The 21,275-nt window shown below is 39.3% G+C and overlaps 2 protein-coding genes across 4 annotated transcripts; one reads left to right on the top strand and one right to left on the bottom strand.

The window, feature by feature from the left end:
• Positions 1-3,062: 3,062 nt before the first annotated feature.
• On the bottom strand, positions 3,063-5,452 carry spcs3 (signal peptidase complex subunit 3). Its single transcript, XM_044039652.1, has 5 exons — positions 5,201-5,452; positions 4,093-4,166; positions 3,928-4,004; positions 3,551-3,666; positions 3,063-3,299 (listed from the first exon to the last, which is right to left on the bottom strand). The coding sequence occupies exons 1-5, from the start codon at positions 5,341-5,343 to the stop codon at positions 3,167-3,169; spliced, it is 543 nt and encodes a 180-aa protein (XP_043895587.1). The 5' UTR covers positions 5,344-5,452; the 3' UTR covers positions 3,063-3,166.
• Positions 5,453-9,455: 4,003 nt separating this feature from the next.
• On the top strand, positions 9,456-20,303 carry LOC122778078 (ankyrin repeat and SOCS box protein 5-like). 3 transcript variants are annotated; one of them, XM_044039647.1, is made up of 8 exons: positions 9,606-9,654; positions 10,838-10,889; positions 11,429-11,508; positions 15,107-15,214; positions 16,584-16,737; positions 16,957-17,091; positions 17,562-17,753; positions 18,821-20,303. In XM_044039647.1, exons 2-8 carry the CDS (start codon positions 10,838-10,840, stop codon positions 18,946-18,948), a joined length of 849 nt encoding a protein of 282 aa, XP_043895582.1. In that variant the 5' UTR covers positions 9,606-9,654; the 3' UTR covers positions 18,949-20,303. The 3 variants fall into 3 exon arrangements, with proteins under 3 accessions (XP_043895583.1, XP_043895581.1, XP_043895582.1); XM_044039646.1 differs by lacking the exon at positions 10,838-10,889 and having other exon boundaries at positions 9,464-9,654; XM_044039648.1 differs by lacking the exons at positions 10,838-10,889; positions 17,562-17,753; positions 18,821-20,303 and adding an exon at positions 17,296-17,555 and having other exon boundaries at positions 9,456-9,654.
• Positions 20,304-21,275: the final 972 nt, after the last annotated feature.

The raw sequence follows: 21,275 nt of genomic DNA on the forward strand, positions 1-21,275 counted from the left end.
TAGTTTTGGAATTATAAGATTTTGGGATTCCTAAGTAGTTTTTGGAATTATATAAATAGATTTTGCAATTATAAGTAGATTTTGGAATTATAAGAACATTTTTAAATTTTAAAGAATTTTAAGTAGATCTTAGAATTATAGTATGATTTTGGAGCTATTAGTAGATTTCTGAATTATAAATAGATTTTGGAATTAGTAGTAGATTTTGGAATTAGTAGTAGATTTCGGAACTATAAGTAGATTTTGGAATTAAAAGTAGTTTTTGGAACTATAAGTAGATTTTGGAATTATAAGTAGTTTTTGGAATTATTTGTAGTTTTTAAAATTAGTAGTTTTTGGAACTATAAGTAGATTTTGGAATTAGTAGTAGATTTCGGAATTATAGGTAGTTTTTAGAATTAGTAGATTTTGGAATTAGTAGTAGATTTCGGAACTATAAATAGATTTTGGAATTATAAGTAGATTTTGGAACTATAAGTAGATTTTGGAATTATAAGTAGATTTTTGAACTATAGGTAGATTTTGGAATTATAAATAGATTTTAGAATTATAAGAACATTTTAGAATTTTAAGTAGATTTTAGAACTTTAAGTAGATTTTAGAATTATATGTAGATTTTAGAATTATATGTAGATTTTAGAATTATTAGACAATTTTAGAAATTTAAGTACATTTTAGAATTATATGTAGGATTTTGGAGCTATTAGTAGATTTCTGAACTATAAGTAGATTTTGGAATTATAAATAGATTTTGGAATTATTAGATTTCGGAACTATAATTAGATTTTGGGATTATAAATAGATTTTGGAATTAGTAGTAGATTTTGGAATTCTTAGATTTCAGAACTATAAGTAGATTTTGGAATTAAAAGTAGTTTTCGGAACTATAAGTAGATTTTGGAATTATAAATAGATTGTGGAACTATAGATTTTAGAATTATAAGAACATTTTAGAATTTAAGTAGATTTTAGAACTATATGTAGATTTTAGAATTATAAGAAAATTTTAGAATTTTAAGTAGATTTTACAATTATATGTAGGATTTTGGAACTATTAGTAGATTTCTGAACTATAAGTAGATTTTGGAATTCTTAGATTTCAGAACTATAAGTAGATTTTGGAATTAAAAGTAGATTTTGGAATAAGTAGTTTTGGAACTATAAGTAGATTTTGGAATTAGTAAATTTCGGAACTATAAGTAGATTTTGGAATTATAAATAGATTTTGGAATTATAAGTAGATTTTGGAATTATTAGATTTCGGAACTATAAATAGATTTTGGGATTATATGTAGTTTTTAGAATTAGTAGTTTTTGGAACTATAAGTAGATTTTGGAATTAGTAGTAGATTTCGGAACTATAAGTAGATTTTGGAATTATAAATAGATTTTGGAACTATAGATTTTAGAATTATAAGAACATTTTAGAATTTAAGTAGATTTTAGAATTATATGTAGATTTTAGAATTATAAGAACATTTTAGAATTTTAAGTAGATTTTAGAATTATATGTAGGATTTTGGAACTATTAGTAGATTTCTGAACTATAAGTAGATTTTGGGATTATAAATAGATTTTGGAATAAGTAGTAGATTTTGGAATAAGTAGTAGATTTTGGAATTATAAGATTTTGGGATTATAAGTAGTTTTTGGAATTATAAATAGATTTTGGAATTATAAGTAGATTTAAGAACTATAGGTAGATTTTGGAATTATAAGTAGTTTTTGGAATTATTAGATTTCGGAACTATAAGTAGATTTTGGAATTATAAATAGATTTTGGAATTATAAGTAGATTTAGGAACTATAAGTAGATTTTGGAATTAGTAGTAGATTTCGGAACTATAAGTAGATTTTGGAATTCTTAGATTTCGGAACTATATGTAGATTTTGGAATTAAAAGTAGTTTTTGGAACTATAAGTAGATTTTGGAATTATAAGTAGTTTTTGGAATTATATGTAGTTTTTAAAATTAGTAGTTTTTGGAATTAGTAGTAGATTTCAGAACTATAAGTAGATTTTGGAATTATAAATAGATTTTGGAACTATAAATAGATTTTGGAATTAGTAGTAGTTTTTGGAATTATAAGATTTTGGGATTCTATGTAGTTTTTGGAATTATAAATAGATTTTGCAAATATAAGTAGATTTTGGAATTATAAGAACATTTTAGAATTTTAAGTAGATTTTAGAATTATATGTAGATTTTAGAATTATATGAACATTTTAGAATTTTAAGTAGATCTTAGAATTATAGTAGGATTTTGGAGCTATTAGTAGATTTCTGAACTATAAGTAGATTTTGGAATTATAAATAGATTTTGGAATTAGTAGTAGATTTTGGAATTAGTAGTAGATTTCGGAACTATAAGTAGATTTTGGAATTATAAGTAGTTTTTGGAATTATATGTAGTTTTTAAAATTAGTAGTTTTTGGAACTATAAGTAGATTTTGGAATTATAGGATTTTGGGATTATAAATCGTTTTTGGAATTATAGATTTTGCAATTATAAGTAGATTTCTACTTCAACAGCTTGACAATGTAAATAAATTAGAATGAGCGTCTGTATTTTCCAGATAATAGAATACATTTAAAGAATAAAAATGTACTATATTTGTGTACATGGATCTGAACAGAAGCAAAAACATTTCACTGGAGTACAAAATGTTAAAGTAAGTGTACTTTTGTGTTTTTAAGTCGAGTGTAAAATGTAGGTCGTGACTTTTATTTGGCAGAAATTAAAGATTAAATGATTAGTATACTTAGTTCATACAATGACTTGATTTTACACTCTGTTAACTGACATTTTTCAGTTTGTCAAACATGTATGAACTGTTGTTTTCATTGCCCACGTGAAAAAGACTTTTATTTTGATATTAGAAGTTACAGGTGAGGCACAGCTGATTCTTCCACTGTTTGAATTTTTGAAACTACATTTTTAACAAGCTTTCGCGTCTTCAGCTCATTCTTGTGCTGGACTGTGTCCAGGCTCTTGATGCAGGTATTTTTATTACTTAACAGTTAACTCGACTTTATGATGCATATATAAAAAAAACATTTGTACAGAGAAAAACTTTATTTCTTAACTTTTATTACAAAAGAAAAACCAGTGTATGTGTGTGTGTGTTCTTGTGTTGTAAACTGGCAGAATGTCTTCTCTCCGTCTTAATAGCTCTTTGTGCTCTCGTACATGTCGGGGAACGGGAGGCTGACGTGTCCACTTCCAGCCACTAGGGGCAAAATTCCAGCATTGGGGACGACGTTCCATGACAGTGTCAGAGTGATGTTCTTATTGGCTCTGGAGGAGAGAGAGAGTCACATGACACAGGTACAGTAAACAAGCAGCTGCTAGCATGTCGCCGCTTGCCTATCCTGATGGTGTTTCCTTGCACAGAATTAAAACACTTGAGGTCACCTCACATCCACGCAAACATCGAAATAGAATCAAATCTACTGACATTTATTTCCTCCACACCAAACTTCATAGAGGAAACGTGTGCGTGCGTGCATGCGTGCGTGCGTGCGTGCGTGCGTGCGTGCGTGTCTAACCTGAGTCCGTTCCCATCATCGAAGAAGAAATATTTAGACTTCATATCTCGGAGGTTCAGTTTGGTGCTTTCACCTCGAAGGACGATCTTGTCCCACAGCACCACCTGATTCAGAGCCTAACACACACACACACACACACACACACACACACACACACACACACACACACGATTCATAAAACATCAACTTCACTTCTTTCTTGCACAAAACTCAAGCACTCACTGACCCATGTCTTCAAAACTTTCAAGGGCCCTGATTTATTTTCATACCAAATTCACAAACTTTCAAGGATTTCAAGGACCCCTGGGAAGTTAGGCACTGGGTTGTGAAGGTTAGGGTCAGGGGCTCAAAAATGTGTGTGTGTGTGTGTGTCTTACGTTGCTCCTGGTGGTGTACTCTGCAGACAGGTAGATAAACAGCTGTTTAACATTCCAGTCAAAAACTGGCTGTAAATGTAAGAAATATTAAGGAGCAAAACGAGAGATCATGTGACCACACACACACTTCCACCCACCCACAGGTGCAAGGACAGGCAAGGATATCAGCCGAGAGGTCGAAGGTGACGAAGCCCAGGTCACTGCGCTCTCTGGGTCCAGTGAAGTCATCGACGTTCTTCCTGTCGCACAGAGACAGAGGAGAGACGTGGACTCAGCTCTTTGAAAACCATGTTGTTTTTGTGAGGTTGCTTTCAATGTTCTCCGACAGGTAACTCCAGAGGCTGAAACACGGTTCAGTCACAGTGTGGCGCAGTAAAGCTCTGGTCAGGCGTGTGTTTCCACTGAGGACGGTACCTTTAACACAGCTCGCCTCGTTTTACCTCCTTAACCCTTCTGCGCCCGTCCTGTCACCACAGACAGGATGTCTCATGCGTTCTTCTCTACTGTAACTCCTAGACTGTTTGTGACGTTAGATATCCAGAGTGAAAGTTATGTTTGAAAACGGGGCAGAAGAACGCACTCGTTGAACATTTTTTGACAATTCTAAAATTAAAATAAATCCAGGCGGTCTGAGGATCATGACGCTCATAACGCTCATAACACCGCGGTGAAGTGGTTTTCTGTGCGACACAAACACACAAACTAGTGACTTGTAAAGCAGCTGTTTTGGAAAGAACTGAATCAGTGGATTAAAAAGATTTGTTGACAGAATGGTTCAGTCCGTCAGTCACTGAAGTGAAACGTGGTCACGATGGCTGGCTCTCAGCAGTGCTGTCTCTAAATACATCGGACTCCAATGTTAAATATGGACATTTAATGTTAATGTGTTCAGGATTGTCGGACATTGTTGGCTTTGATTCTTATGTCGGACGTCGAGCCGAGTCGTGCTATAGTGGAAAAGCGCCGTTAGTTGTTAGCAGAGGTGTGGGCGGAAACCTTGGACGTCCAAACTGTCCAAACACTTTTAAGTGAGACACAATCTGGATATGGTTCAAAATTAGGGATGCACGATATATCGGCATTAATATTGTTATCGGCCGATGTTCGTCATTTTTTAACATATCGGTCCAATGAGTAAAACTGCGCCTATTTTAACAACCAATGTTTATATCTTCTTATCATCGTTATACATTTTTTTAATAAATAAGAATTTTAAAGAAATAACGCACAGATAACGGCGCGTTAATGCTAACAGCTGCTAACGTGCACTTACAGCATCACTCTCGAGACGTGGATGTCCACAGGAACTCGTCTGTCCTTAAACGCTGTGGTGACGAAGCAGCCGAACGTCAGCGCTGCCATGACGCTCAGGGAGAAGGCGAACAGAGAGTTCGCTCTGGACAGAACCGTGTTCATCTTTTCACTCTGCAAACAACAGCGCAAACACCGCAACAACTACGCCGAACGAGAGCGGCGTCAACCGGGCTAGATGCTAGCTGTTGTGGAAGAGAACGGAAGTGTCAAGTGACGTAGAGTGGACGCGCGCTACCTGTTCGCACTTTTCAAAATAAAACCAATAATTTATTTATTTCTTTACTTGGCTTCAATTGACTCGATTGTCTATTAGTGAATTCATCTCTTTTATCTATTGATTTATTTAATGATTTTTAAAAAAAATTTAATCCAATACAATGTCGACTTTATTTCTGTTACATATATATGTATATATAACATATTTTATAAAAACATTCATTAGGAAATATATCCTTTTTATTTATTTGCTGTATATTTGTTTTTTTTTAATAACTGATAATAAATAATAAATTTGTTCTTGTAATGAGAGATTTCCGCTCTGTAGACGCTGCATTTATTTTAAAATAAAATTCTTATTGTGGAAAAATCTACTTCCGCTTTTGTGTGTATCACGGCGGTTGGTTTGACGCAACCGGAAACAGGAAGTTAATTTAAATACGAGCGATGAGTAAGCGGAAGAGGGCAAAGCTTCTTTTTAAATAAACTTTATTGACACCGAATAGCTGCTCCAAGGCAAGAGCATGAAAACAGTTAAATGTAAAACATGAATGAATGAATTAACTTCACACGCAGTGAAGTGGAGGCTTTTGTACAATTAATACATATTATAAGTAATTAATTCACCTGCCAATGTTTGTTTGTGTTAAAGAAAGAGTCACAAGGTTGGAGTTTTAACCAGATTTTGGAAAACTGGATTTTAGTGTGGCCTATAATCTGTGAAATATACACCTGAAATGAAGTCATTTGGAGCCCATAAAACAACAACAATAAATGGTTGTCACAGTTTGAAATGGAAAGTGAAAATCTGCATTTTATGTTTGGTTTTGGTTTATTTGCATGCATTTGAACTGAGTGAGCTCCTGAATGAATGAATGAATGAATGAATGAATGAATGAATGAATGAAATGAAATTTATTTTGAACATGAGAATCACAGATAAAGCGTTTTTCACATGAAATTGCTCATAGAAAATAAATACTAAATTAGATAAATGAAAATTCCCTACATGTTCAAAAAGGAGAAGGAAGACGCTAACTTATGTTTACCTTCTCCTTTTATAAGTTCACTTATTCACTTATGCTGTTTACTTTTCTCACCGGTTGCTGTCAAATATAATTTATGAGATTAAAATTAAAACCAGCCTTTTCAGACTCAATACAGGAGGTGTGATTACAGTTTAGGAAGTGTAAAAGTCACATTTTCACAGTTGTATTTGTTATTTACATGTGTTTCAGTAAGTGAGTGGGTTATACTACAGTTTGACCTAGTTTAAAAAGCTGCAGTCAGTTGCTCTGGTCTATAAATACAGACGCTGCTGTAAAAGTTACTCTGCTATGTCGAGTCAGTGTTCTTAGTGGGGGCGGAAATACCCAACACTTATGGATCTTTTTACATTATATACTTCTGGCATGACACAGATTTTTTTTGCTTCTCCATCAGTGATAGAAACTGCTATTTTTTAGTTCCTGCTCTGACGAGATTCAGATGAGCAGATAAAATGTGATGTCAACAGACTGCTGACCACTGATTGGTCATCAAAGAGTGTCGTCACTGAAGATTCATGAGCACAGCGTCTGACACAAGAATCAAAGGCAACAATGTCCAACGGTAGATTAGAGATAAAAAGTAACTAACTAGCATCTATCTATCCCCCTGAGCTAACTAACTAGCATCTATCTATCCCCCTGAGCTTACTAACTAGCATCTATCTATCCTTCTGAGCTAACTAACTAGCATCTATCTATCCCCCCAAGCTAACTAACTAGCATCTACCTATCCTTCTAACCTAACTAACTAGCATCTATTGATCCCCCTGAGCTAACTATCTATCTATCTATCTATCTATCTATCTATCTATCTATCTATCTATCTATCTATCTATCTATCTAGCTATCCTTCTGACCTAACACAGCATCTATCCATTCCCTGAGCTAACTAACTAGCATCTATCAATCCTCTTGAGCAAACTAACTAGCATCTATCGCATCCTCTTGAGCTAACCAATTCATTTCGCAAACTAACTAGCATCTATCGATCCTCTTGAGCTAACTAACTAGCATTTATCTATCCTCCTGAGCAAACTAACTAGCATGTATATATATTTCTGACATAATCAACTAGCGTCTATCTATCCTCCTGAGCTAACTAACTAGCATCTATCTATCTATCTATCTTTCTGACCTAACTAACTAGCATCTATCTATCCTTCTGAGTTAACTAACTAGCATTTATCTATCCTCCTGAGCAAACAAACTAGCATGTATTTGTCTTTCTGACATAACCAACTAGCGTCTATCTATCCTCCTGAGCTAACTAACTAGCATCTATCTATCTTTCTGACCTAATTAACTAGCATCCTGTATCCTCCTGAGCCTAACTAACTAGCATCTATCTATCATGCTGGGTTAACTAACTTGAATCTATCTATCTTTCTGACCTAACTAACTAGCATTTATCTATCTCCCTGATCTAACTAACTAGCATCTATCTATCCTGATCTAACTAACTAGCATCTATCTATCTTTCTGACCTAATTAACTAGCATCTATCTATCCTCCTGAGCTAACTAACTAGCATCTATCTATCCTTCTGAGTTAACTAACTTGAATCTATCTATCCTCCTGACCTAACTCACTGCTTTTATCTGTCCCCTGAGCCTAGACTAACCTATACTAACTAGCACTATCTTTCTTCTGACCTAACTAGCATCTATCCATCCTCCTGAGCTAACTAACTAGCAGCTATCTTTCTGACCCTCACTAACTAGCATCTATCTGTCTTTCTGACCTAACTAACTAGCATCTATCTATCTTCCTGACCTAACTAACTAGCATTTATCTATCCCACCTAACTAACCAGCATTTACTCATCCCTGACCTAACTAACTAGCATTTATCTATCCTCCTGCCCTAACTAGCCAGCATTTATCTATCATCCTAACCTAACTAACTAGCATTTATCTATACTCCTGACCTAACTAACTAGCATTTATCGATCATCCTGACCTAACTAACTAGCATCTATCTATCTTTCTGACCTAACTAACTAGCATTTATCTATCCTCCTGATGTAACCGGCATTTAACTAATCCACTGCCAGCTTCTATCCTCCTGCCCTAACTAACTAGTAACCAACTATCTACCTATCTATCCTCCTGACCTAAATAACTGGCCTAACTAACTAGCATTTATTATCATCCTAACCTAACTAACTAGTATTTATCTATACTCCTGACCTAACTAACTAGCATTTATCTATCATTCTGACCTAACTAACCAGCATTTATCTATACTCCTGACCTAACTAACTAGCATTTATCGATCCTCCTGACCTAACTAACTAGCATCTATCTATCTTTCTGACCTAACTTACTAGCACTTATCTATACTCCTGACCTAACTAACTAGCATTTATCTATCCTCCTGACCTAACTAACCATCAGTTATCTATACTCCTGACCTAACTAACTAGCATTTATCTATCCTCCTGACCTAACTAACTAGCATTTATCGATCCTCCTGACGTAACTAACTAGCATCTATCTATACTCCTGACCTAACTAACAAGCATTTATCTATCATCCTAACCTAACTAACTAGTATTTATCTATACTCCTGACCTACCTAACTAGCACTTGTCTATACTCCTGACCTAACTAACCAGCATTTATCTATACTCTTGACCTAACTAACTAGCATTTATCTATCCTCCTGAGCTAGCTAACTAACTAGCGTCTATCTATCTTTCTGAGCAAACTAATGTCTGTCTGTCCCTCCGCCCTTATTTCATGGATTACTCCTTTATTTATGAAAGGCGGTGACGTCACGCTCAGTTTACTCTCAGATTCGCTGTGCTGAGTGTGCTCGAGCACGAGCACAAAAATAGCCTCTATGCGGACACGTGTGCGCGCATGTGAGTTTGGTCATGTGCGTTTAACAACAACAGCAACAAAACCGTTCAGCCAATCACGTCGCTGCTCCTCCTGCTCCTCCTGCTCCTCCTCCCTGACTCCGTGGTTGCGGACAGTGTCGTATTATCTGAGCGGTGAAAGAGTGAGTTGGATCCGCAGGAACATGCCCGAGGTCCCGCCTGGAGCTCCGGAGGTTTCCCGGAAAAGAGGCGCAGAGGCCGGGGCACCATCTCAACGAGGCCCGGAGAGGAAGAAGGCCTGCTGGGGCATTCTGACCAGCCAAGGTCGGTGAACCGCTGATCTGAGCTCATGATCGACATCCGAGATTAGATTAGATTAGATTATTTTAAACCTAATCTGGAGAAAATACCTTGATTTTTAAATATTTTTTCACCAATTAGTGATTAAAATGAAGTAAGAATATAAATATAAAAATATGAACTAAAAAACTTTTAATTAAATAAGAAAAAAACCAAGGACAAAACAATGAATTAACGAACATATGAACATGAAAAAAGAAATAAAATAAGATTTAAAATAGAAAGAATACACAAGTATAAAATAAGAATAGAAACAGCAACTAAGAATGTATAAATAAAAACTATGAATACAATAAAAGGAACACATGTTGCAACTTTTATTGTGAAAAGTGACGTGTAAAAGGGCAGTGACGCAGGATTGTTTTTATATTTGATACAATTTTGACAGAATTGAAGAAAACACTTTTTACACGTTTATGTACCAGCATAAACAAACCGTGTAACTACAAACTTCCACCGTGTAAATAAAGGTTTTTATCAAACCTGGAAAACGATGATTGTTTTTGTCCACAAACGATTAAAATGATTCGGTTTTTAATGATTTTCTTTGTTTTGAAGTATTCACATTTAATAAAGAAGCTGAGTAATCTGAGAAGCTAAGAACACTCAGACCGATTAATCCAAGATCATGATACATGTATGAAAAGAATAATTTGTATTTATTCATTATTAATAATAATACATTAAATAAGATATTGATAAAATAATCATAATAATACGACTGTATTCTAGTAATATTAGGACTTTTTTAATATTAGGACTTTATTTTCATAATATGACTTTATTCTCTTAATATTACGACTTCATTCACTTAATATGACTTTATTCTCTTAATATGACTTTATTCTCTTAATATTACACATTTTTATACAAAAAACAAAATAATTTATGTATAAAAATGTAAAAGAAAAACGGTATATAGCAGAGAATAAATAAATAGATAAATAAATGAGTGAAAAGAGGTAAAAACCAGGTTGTGTTACCACTGTGTCGTCGAGCAGCAGATAATAAGTGTTTTTACAACCTGTTTAGTTGACAGTTATTAAACTAAATAATTCAAATATCCACATGACAGAAGCCTGTGATCGTTTTTATTCGACTTTTAAACAGTCGAGCTTTTCTGTCAGTGATTTCTCCTTCATTCAAGATGTCGTACACTTACCAGTGGCTGGACGTGCCATGGGGAGACGGAGACATGGGTATGTTGTGTAGACCCTGTCTGTCTGTCTGTCTGTCTGTCTGTCTCTGTGTGTGTGTGTGTGTGTGCGCGCAGAGAAAGAGTTTCCCCAACAGTGAATAGAAATAGAACCACAGAGTTCACTGCTGCGCGTCCTTTTTTACTGTGGTCAACATTTGACCCAGTTTTTTTCCTCGAGGACAGAATTGTTCTGAGGACATTGACAGTGTTTATTACTTAACCTCAGCCCTAAACTTTAACCACTTCCTCACAAATGAGGTTCTGCCTCATTAGGACCAGGTTTTCAGTCTCCATGAGGACGACTGATCCTGGCAAAGAACAAGTGAGTTTTTTTTTTCTTCTTTGAAAACACAAATCTAATGGCTGCTTTTCAAAGACACTGGAGACGGTGAAGCTCAGTGCAGGGTTAGCTTGGTTGCTTCAGTGTTGGCTCTGTGATCAGTTGTTCATTTAAAGGTTTTTAAAACTTATTTTCACACGAGGAGAAGCTGAAACCAGAACTTTTCAATCACGTGTGTGTGTGTGTGTGTGTGTTTACAGGGTCGTGGGCAGATCGCTCCCCTCTCCATGAAGCAGCCTCTCAGGGTCGACTGCTCGCTCTCCGCACTCTGCTGGCTCAGGTAAAGACGTGTTTCTCTTCTGCGCTCTTATCATCGCGCATCACGTGAGTACAAGCCCTGACCACAAGAGGCAGCAGTGGACCAGCAGCTCCTCTGGAGGAGCATGAATGACTTTATGATAAAATATATCGATTTAATTGATCAAAAAGATTGTATTTTAGTGTTTGAAAATACACTTGTTCTTTACGCTCCCTCACTTGTTCTTTACGCTCCCTCGCTTGTTCTTTACGCTCCCTCACTTTTCTGCTCCCTCACTTACTCCCTCACTTGTTGCTTACGCCGCTCCCTCACTTGTTCTTTGGCTCCCTCACTTGTTCTTTTGCTCCTCACTTGTTCTTTTCCCTCTCACTGCTCTCTCACTTGTTCTTTACCCCTCACTTGTTCTTTACGCTTCCTCACTTGTTCTTTATCACTTGTTCTTTCCTCACTTGTTCTTACGCCCACTTGCTCCTTGGCTTGTTCACTTGTTCTTTCTCCCTCACTTGTTCTCTGTGTTCTTACGCTCCCTCACTTGTTCTTTGGCTCCCTCACTTGTTCTTACTCCCTTGACTTGCTCACTTGTTCTTACGCTTTTTCTGCTTGTTCTTTCCCCCTCACTTGTTCTTCACGCCTCACTCTGTTCTTTGTCCCTCACTCCTTACGTTCTTTGCTCGCACCCTCACTTGTTCTTTACTTGTTCTTTCTTCTGTTCTCTTGTTCGCTCCCTCGCTGTTCTTTCGCCTTTACTCTCCCTCACTTGTTCTTTACGCTCCTCACTTGTTCTTTTACGCTCCCTCACTTGTTCTTTACTTCCTCACTTTGCTTTACTGGCTCTCCTCACTTGTTCTTTGTGCTCCCTCACTTGTTCTTTTGCTCCCTCACTTGTTCTTTGGCTTCCTCCTTTTCCCTCACTTCTTCGCTCCCTCACTTGTTCTTCACGGCTCCCTTCTTGTTCTTTATTCTCCCTTGTTCTTTCCCTCACTTGCTTCACTTGTTCTTCACTTGCTTCTTGCTACTGTTCTTTATCTCACTGTTCTTTCTGCTCCTCACTATGCTCCCTCACTTGCTCTTTATGCTCCCTCACTTGTTCTTCCTCGCCTGTTCACTGTTCTTGCACGGCTCCCCTCACTTGTTCTGCTCCTCACTTGTTCTTTACGCCTCCCTCACTTGTTCTTCTTCACGCCCTCACTTGTTCTTTCTCCCTCACTTGTTCTTGACTTTTCTCTCACTTGTTCTTTTACGCTCCCTCACTTGTTCTTTACCTCCCCTCACTTGTTCTTCTGTCCCTTGCTCTTCTTTATTCTCCTTGCTTGTCTCTTGCGCCCCTCACTTCTTCGCTCCCTCACTTTATTCCCTCACTTGTTCTTTCCCTCACTTATTCTTTATGCCCCTCACTCTTTCTACTCCTCACCCTCACTTGTTCTTTTGCTCCTCACTTGTCCCTCCCTCACTTGTTCTTTTGTCCCTACTTGCTCCCTCACTCCCTCACTTGTTCTTACGCCCCTCACTTGTTCTTTTGCCCTCACTTGTTCTTTTACTTGCTCTCCCCCTCACTTGTTCTTTCACGCTCCCTCACTTGTTCTTGGCTCCTCACTTGTTCTTTCACGGCTCCCTCTTTCTTCTTCCTCACTTGTTCTTTGCTCTCCCCTCACTTGTTCTTTTGCTCCCTCACTTGTTCTTTCCTCCACTCTTCTCCTCCTCTTCGCTCTCTTGTTCTTCACTCCCTCACTTGTTCTTCCTTCCTCACTTGTTCTTTGCTCCCTCACTTGTTCTTTACTCCCTCTCTTGTTCTTTCTCCCTCACTTGTTCTTTGCTCCCTCACTTTTTTACGCTCCCTCACTTGTTCTTTACTTGTTCTTGCTCCCTCACTTGTTCTTTACTTGTTCTTTCCCTCACTTGTTCTTTTCCCTTCTTTGCAGCTCCCTCACTTCTTTCTCCCTCACTTGTTCTTGCAAGTTCTTTGCCCCTCACTTGTTCTTTGCCCCTCGCTTGTTCTTTCGCTCCTGCTTGTTCTTTTTACTCTTCCACTTGTTCACTCTCCCTCACTTGTTCTTTATGCTCCCTCACTTGTTCTTGCTCCCTCACTTGTTCTTTTGCTCCCTCACTTGTTCTTTTTCCTCACTTGTTCTTTGCTCCCTCACTTGTTCTTTATGCTCCCTCACTTGTTCTTTGTGCTCCTCACTTGTTCTTACGCCCCTCACTTGTTCTTTGTGCTCCCTCACTTGTTCTTTCGCTCCCTCACTTGTTCCTCTTTGCTCTTTACCCTTGCTTTTCTTCCTCACTTGATGCTCCCTCACTTGTTCTTTACCCTCACTTGTTCTTTGTTCTCGCCTCACTTGTTCTTTCTCAGCACTTGTTCTTTCCTGTTCTTGCTCCCTCACTTGCTCTTTATGCTTCACTTGTTCTTTGCCCCTCACTTGTTCTTACGCTTCCTCACTTGTTCTTGCTCCCTCACTTTTCTTTCGCTCCTCACTTGTTCTTTACCTCCCTCACTTGTTCTCTCCCTCACTTGTTCTTTGTGCTCCTCACTTGTTCTTTATGCTCCTCCTTCCCTCACTTGTTCTTTACTCTCCCTCACTTGCTCTTATGCTCCCTCACTTGTTCACTTGTTCTTACGCTCCCTCACTTGTTCTTACGCTCCTCACTTGTTCTTTGCCCCCTCACTTGTTCTTTGCTTCCTCACTTGTTCTTTCACGGCTCCCTCACTTGTTCTTTACTCCCTCACTTGTTCTTTGTCTCCTCTTTTCGCTTCACTTGTTCTTTTCTCTCACTTGTTCTTTACGCTCCCTCGCTTGTTCTTTCTCCCTCCTTGTCTCACTTGTTCTTTCTCCCTCACTTGTTCTTTGTGCTCCCTCACTTGTTCTTCACCCTCACTTGTTCTTCGCTCCCTCACTTGTTCTTACTTCGCTCTTTGCTCCCTCACTTGTTCTTTCTCCCTCACTTTCTTTGCTTCCTTTCACTCCTCACTCACTTGTTCTTTGCTTCACTCACTTGTTCTTACGCCCCACTTGTTCTTTTCGCTCCCTCACTTGTTCTTTGCTACTTGTTCTTCGCTCCCTCACTTGTTCTTTCGCTCCCTCACTTGTTCTTTGCTTTCCTTCTCTGTTCTTTGGCGCCTCCCTCACTTGTTCTTTACGCTTCCTCACTTGTTCTTACTTGTTCTTGGCTCCCTCACTTGTTCTTTGTCCCTCACTTGCTGACTTTGACTTGCACTCTCACTTGTTCTTTGCTCCCTCACTTGTTCTTTGCTCCCTCACTTGTTCTTTTTGCTCCCTCACTTGTTCTTTTAAGTACTTGGCTACTTGTTCTTTTGTACTTCTTTCTCCCTCACTTGTTCTTTTTCCGCTGTCCCTCACTTGTTCTTTGCGCTCCCTCACTTGTTCAATGTGTTTTCAATGTGTGCTGAGAGTCTTGGGAGGAAAGTTTGTTATGTTTGCTTAGTAACAATAAAGAATCTTGAATCTTGAATCTTGTTCTTTACACTCCCTCACTTGTTCTTTGCGCTCCCTCTGTTCTTTATGCTCCCTCACTTGTTCTTTACGCTCCCTCACTTGTTCTTTGTGCCTTTCCTCATTAAAGTCATCTTTGTGCTTTCTCTTCTTTCCTTTTTAAACCTCAGGGATATCACGCCAACATCGTCACCATCGATCATGTGACCCCTCTCCATGAAGCCTGTCTGTCAGGACATGTCGCCTGCGCCAGAGCACTGATAAGCGCCGGAGCTAATGTAAGTTAATCTTGGCGCCACTGTCAGTGGAAGCGATGAAGTCACTGGCGTAGTCTGACTAAACCTAGATTTTCAAAATAAAGGTTTGTAGTTACATTATGTTTTTTTGTGTCATTTCAAAGACATAATTCTTCCACTGTGTAACAAATATTCTTCTATCTCTTGGAATATTACATTTTTTGGAAATCTTCTTATACCCAAGGCTCTTCAAGTGCCATGAAACACTCTCCTCTCGTCTTTCCTGTGATTGCAACTCAATTAAATTCAATTTTATTTGTATAGCGCCAAATCATAACATACATGATCTCAGGTCTCTGTACATAGACAACATCAAAGAGAGCAGAGAAACACAACAGTTCACACAATGAGCAAACACTAGGCATCAGTGGAGAGAAAAAACTCCCTCTTAACAGAAGAAGAAATCTCTGACAGAACCAGGCTCAGAGATGTGCGGTCATCTGCCTCGACCGGTTGGGGTGAAAGGAAAAATGGGGGACAGTGGAGAGGTGGGGGACAGAAAGGGGGGAGAGAAAGGACAAGAGGGAGATGAGGTAGAGACAGAAGAGAGAGAGAGACCAGCAGCAGATACACAACAACTGTATCAAGTTACAAGTTTATACAGTTAATGATATCGACTTTTAATTATAGCACAATAATAATGGTGATGATATGGATAGCCTCTAAAACTTGATCTTGATCCTGCAACCTGCAAGATGAGAATACAGAGAGAGAGAGAGGGAAGGAAGGAAGGAAAGATACAAACTAGGGAGAGAAAGAGACAAGGTCAATGACATATAAAAAGTCATATTCATACCCTGAGTGGGCGGAAGAAGGCTGTTCTGGAAATGAGTTCTCACCTTGAATACCTTCATGGGCGGGGTTTTATTTACTGTATGCATCACAGCTGAAGCAAATGAACCATCATTACAGAGTTCCCAAAGTCTTAATTATTATTATTATTATGTTTCTGTCAGGCAGCTTTGAAGACAACAATATGATATAGACGTTGAATCATTGTGACGTGGCTATGTAAAGAAAATATACTTTTAAACACAAATACTACATCATGTATTTTCTCTGTTGATTTTATTTCACACAACTCATAAAGAAGTCATTTAAAGCGGAATGTTGCTCTTTGAGAACAATTTAACTGATAAATCCTTAAAATCTTTGGAGAGATTGAATATTTTGTGTATACATATATATATCTATGTATCTATGTATACATAGATATATCTATGTATACATATATATCTATATCTATCTATCTATCTATCTATCTATCTATCTATATATATATATATGTATATGTGCTTTCCAAATAAAGTTGGAGCAGATTGTATATTTGTCTTTTCACGTGCGCGTGCAGGTGAACGCGGCCACCATCGATGGCGTCACTCCTCTGTTCAACTGTTGTTCTTCCGGCAGCGTCGGCGGCGTGGAGCTGCTGCTGCAGAGTGGAGCGTACACACACGCCTCACACACACACTTCCCTTCAGCTCTGCACGAAGCCTGCAAGAGAGGTGTGTGTGTACACACTCACACACACACACACTTTCATAATGTACTTTCATAATGAAGCTTTGCTCCACAAATACATTTAATTGTATTTTAATATGTCATTTGTTTATTGTGTGTATGTGTACACACACACACACACCTTCATAATGAAGCTTTGCTCCACAAATACATTTAATTGTATTTTAATATGTCATTTGTTTATTGTGTGTGTGTGTACACAGGTAGCAGCCAGTGTGTAGAGGCACTGCTGTCTCATGGTGTTGATCCAGACTACATGGTGTCTCACCTGGGTTCTCCTCTCTACATGAGCTGTCTCCACCAACATGCTGCCTGCTCCAGGATTCTGCTACACAAAGGTGTGTTTCATTCATTCACTGTTCACACCTGTCTCCACCCCCCTCCGTCAGCCCTGTGTGTTCAGTTTACATACAGAGTCGATGCGAGCCGCTCGTGTCAACCACGCCCGTCGTGTTTGTTGTTTAAGGCTCACGTTTATATTTTTAAAGTGTTGTGGAAAACAGCGCTGACGTTGTGTCCGGCCCGACGTTTCTCCTCCGCAGATGTTTCCACGCCAATGTGCAACGATGCTTTGGACGACGGTGAAGAGAAATCGTCACTGCTGTTTAACTCGCAGCCAGCGCTCCCATCACGACAAACCGCAGGACCTGTTCACACTGTTGGGTTCCGTGTGGATAAAAATCAGATTTTTCAATAACTAAACCGTTTTTGCCGTTTCTCCTGCAGTGATTCTGATGTGTACGAGCCCTTAAATTTCCTCTGTGAAGGTGTGATGTTTCACGGATTCTCCTCTCGTCCTCTCGTCCAGGTGCCAGTGCTAACGTGGGCAGAGACAGAGACAGTCCGCTTCATGCCGCTGTCAGACAGGACAACGCTGACCAGGTGTCAGTCTTACTGGAATATGGAGCTGATATCAACCTCAGAGACGATAACGACCAGCGACCTGTGGACCTTGCGCCCCCTGGTGGAAAAACAAAGCAGCTTCTCCATGCATTTGAAGGTAGTGGCACTATCTTCCACTGACATGATTCTCAATAGAGTTCTGGTAGCAGACGTCGCGCAGTCCCATCATGCCCATAAACCAGGCGCTGTTCACGCCCATAAACCAGGCGCTGTTCACGCCCATAAACCAGGCGCTGTTCACGCCCATAAACCAGGCGCTGTTCAAGCCCATAAACCAGGTGCATGCCCATAAACCAGGCGCTGTTCACGCCCATAAACCAGGCGCTGCTAAACCAGGCGCTGTTCAAGCCCATAAACCAGGTGCATGCCCATAAACCAGGCGCTGTTCACGCCCATAAACCAGGCGCTGTTCATGCCCATAAACCAGGTTCACGCTCATAAAACAGGCGCTGTTCACACAGTGCCAGGATGCTGAAACGGTAGTGCAAGCTAACAGGAGAACATTTTACTGGATCACCAAAGATCTCAAGAACAGCAGAGATGTCTCACTGCTATAAATCACACTCAATGTTAGCGTAGCACATGAAATCTACAGTTAATTACAGCTCATTTCATTTCATGTACTGAATCACGATGACGGGATACATAACGATCACTGAGTTTTTACACTTTTTACTGATGTCAAAAGTGCGTTAATTTTCCCTTAAGTTTCCCCTTAAATGCCAACTTCAGCGTTGTTACAGAATGCAACGCTAACTGACGTAAATATGTCATTTTATTGCGATCTGCGTTCTCTGCAGTACAATGACAGATTATTGGAAAGTTGAAGATAAATCGTAATTGCGGCCGTTTCCTTCCGTCTGTCATGTGCTGTGATAAATTGCTTGATCGCCATAGATTTAAAGAGCACTTTTTCAGAGGCTTTTCCTGCCAACATGGTGGTGTAAACAAACTCAGGTCACAGGACACACAAAGCTCTGTGGTACTGAATAATTCAAAAATACTTTATTCTCAGTGCTGTTTACATGGACTAATTGACTCATCTATTACTTCTGTAATTTATTTGCCTGCCAACATGGGTGATATAAACAAAGAGTCATGTGACGTCTGGCGCTCCATACTGATGTGTTGTAAGTAAACCACATTTTTTTCCCCTCCCTCCAGTTTCTCCGAGGACTCTCCGCCAGGTGTGTCGTATCCATATCAGGCGTCTGATTGGTCGATCCAGGCTGACGGAGCTGCACTGTCTTCCTCTGCCCCCTCTGCTCACTCAGTACCTGGAGCACACTTAGGCTACGTCCACACTACTTTGTTTTCATGTAAAAACGCATGAGGTCTGCCTTGTGTTTCATCATTTATGAATGACTGTGGTAACATGTATTTGAAGCCCTGGTTCGGCCTGGTCTTAACATGAATATTTGATACACTGCATGGACAAAAGTATTTGGACGCCTGACCATTTCACCAGCAGGGACTGTAATGATGTATTCAAATACACATACAGTCCTTTAAAATGGAGTGGGTTCCCCTTTTGCAGCTATAAGACTTCGCTTTAAGATGTTGAAATGTTTCTATGGTGAATTTGAGTCGAGCGTTGACGAGGTCAGGCACTGGTGTTGGACGAGGAGGTTCTGGTTAGCAATCTCTGCTCCAGTTCACCCCAAAGGTGCTGGATGGGGTTGGGGTCCGGGTTCTGCACTCTTGACTCTTGAGTGCTTCCACACCAAACTCAGAGCCAAACCATGTCTTTATGGTTGTTGCCTTGTACACTGGGACACAGTCATGATGGAATAGAAAAAGGTCCTTCCTCGAACTGAAGCATCTCGCTATGCTGAAGCATTTAAGGTTGTCCTTTCTTGGAGGTGCCAAAGCCTGATTGACACACCTGAGTTCAGGTGTGTCCAAATACTTTTGTCCATATAGTGTAGGTTCACACTGGGTTCCCACCGAGTTACACTGTAAGTTGTATTGTTTCAGCTTTTTGGTAAGTTTGAAGACATGTCTTCAAATGGAACACTTCCTATGAAGGAAAATGAAAAAGATCATACAGGGAAAAGTTTGACCTTCCACCATCTGTCCACACTGTCCAGACGTTTTTTAAAAAATGCTTCTGGCTCTGTGTTAGCATAGACGATCAAAAAAGAGAGAGCTTTGAAAACGATGACGTCGTTACCTGCATGTGCTTCCTGGCTGGTTCTTATCAGCTGCGACTCGACGATCTACGATTCTTGGTCCTCTTTTTCATCCTTGTTGTTTTGCGTTTGTTATTATTTTCGGAAAACAATGCAAACAACTGAGAATCAACTTCCTGTTTACTCCTTCATGTGCCTGCTCAGTTTACCTGAATGGTCATGTGATGTACTTTTCCAGGCACGTAAGCATGGATGAAGGTTACGTGTGAAACTGGGCTAAAATGCTCACCTAGTCTTAGAACTGTCCCCTTGTCGGGTGCTTCTGTTGAATCAAATCTTAAAAACAGACTCATGTTTTATCATTCTGCATTTCTTGACTTCACCTCATTTAAAATGTGCTCATGTTTCTCTGTTTTTTATTTATTGTTTTGCCTTTAAACGTGTGTTTTAATGTGTGAGCCACTATAACCTTGTTTTAGGAAGTGCTATATAAATAAAGCTTGTTATTGATGTTATTATCGTGTCCGAACCAAGATCACGTCACAAACATCTACAGAGTACATGCGATGCTGCAGGAGTGAATGGTCGTTTTAATAGCCTGTGACGTCATTTTTGTAAATGATTTTCCCAAAACACGAGTGACTAGTGTGATTGACAGCTGGTGTCGTCCAAGAGGAACCTGCTGGTGATGTCTGTCAACATGGCGCGAGCCAAACTGCAAATCTCCAGGCATCAGAATGGGAGTTCAGATTGTCGTGGGCGATGTTACCACTGGTTGACGCTTGTGGTGCATTCCATTTACACGTCAGACGTTGGACAGTTGACCACATTCCAGAACTCAGAATTTCTGACTACGACTGGAACGCGCCATTGGTCGACCTGTAGCGAAGCAAGATGGTGGCTTCAGTAACGCAAGACCATTGGCAAACACCGCTGTGTTCCATTTACGTCTGAACTCGGACATCAGAGCTCAGACTGTTGTCTCCTCAGAGTCCATTACACTCTTGACTTGAGAGTCAAAAAAAGTATCTTTCACTAGCCACGGCTTTGGAGTGCAAAATATGCCATTTGTGGACGAGTCGTTCGCAAAGAATCAAATCCTTTGAAAGAGCTGTTACCAACGAACTGAACTTTTAGATAGAATCAAATCTTTTGAACAATTCCTTTTCTGTGAGTCAGGAATTCAGAGAAGCAAAATGGCGGACGACAAGCCAGATCTATAAAGCCTACAACAGAGACGGTCAAATGTGCAGCGGAACCTTCCAACGCGTATTAACCGCCACGTATTATCAACGCTGGCCACCTAGGTGAAGGAAAATTGTCGGAAGAGTTGGCAGGATTGAGGGGCAATTATGGTATTTTCATCAACGCCTGCAATGAATATATCGAAGAACTGGGACAGATAGACCCAACAGACGACAACTGGGAGTTGTGTGACGCCATTGTGCAAAGGTACCATGAGACTGCTGTGGTCCAAGGATGCAGGA

Source organism: Solea senegalensis, linkage group LG12 (genome assembly GCF_019176455.1).
Source record: "Solea senegalensis isolate Sse05_10M linkage group LG12, IFAPA_SoseM_1, whole genome shotgun sequence".
Taxonomy (NCBI): Eukaryota; Metazoa; Chordata; class Actinopteri; order Pleuronectiformes; family Soleidae; genus Solea; species Solea senegalensis.

Bases quoted from the DNA above. Each gene is read 5' to 3' on its own strand.
- spcs3 (XM_044039652.1), bottom strand. From the start codon at position 5,343: ATGAACACGGTTCTGTCCAGAGCGAACTCTCTGTTCGCCTTCTCCCTG. The intron at 4,167-5,200 runs GTAAGTGCACGT...TCTGTGCGACAG, and splicing joins CACGTCTCGAGAGTGATGCT to GAAGAACGTCGATGACTTCA. The intron at 3,667-3,927 runs GTAAGACACACA...TGTGTGTGTTAG, and splicing joins AGTACACCACCAGGAGCAAC to GCTCTGAATCAGGTGGTGCT.
- LOC122778078 (XM_044039646.1), top strand. From the start codon at position 9,534: ATGCCCGAGGTCCCGCCTGGAGCTCCGGAGGTTTCCCGGAAAAGAGGC. The intron at 11,509-15,106 runs GTAAAGACGTGT...TTTAAACCTCAG, and splicing joins TCCGCACTCTGCTGGCTCAG to GGATATCACGCCAACATCGT. The intron at 15,215-16,583 runs GTAAGTTAATCT...GTGCGCGTGCAG, and splicing joins TGATAAGCGCCGGAGCTAAT to GTGAACGCGGCCACCATCGA.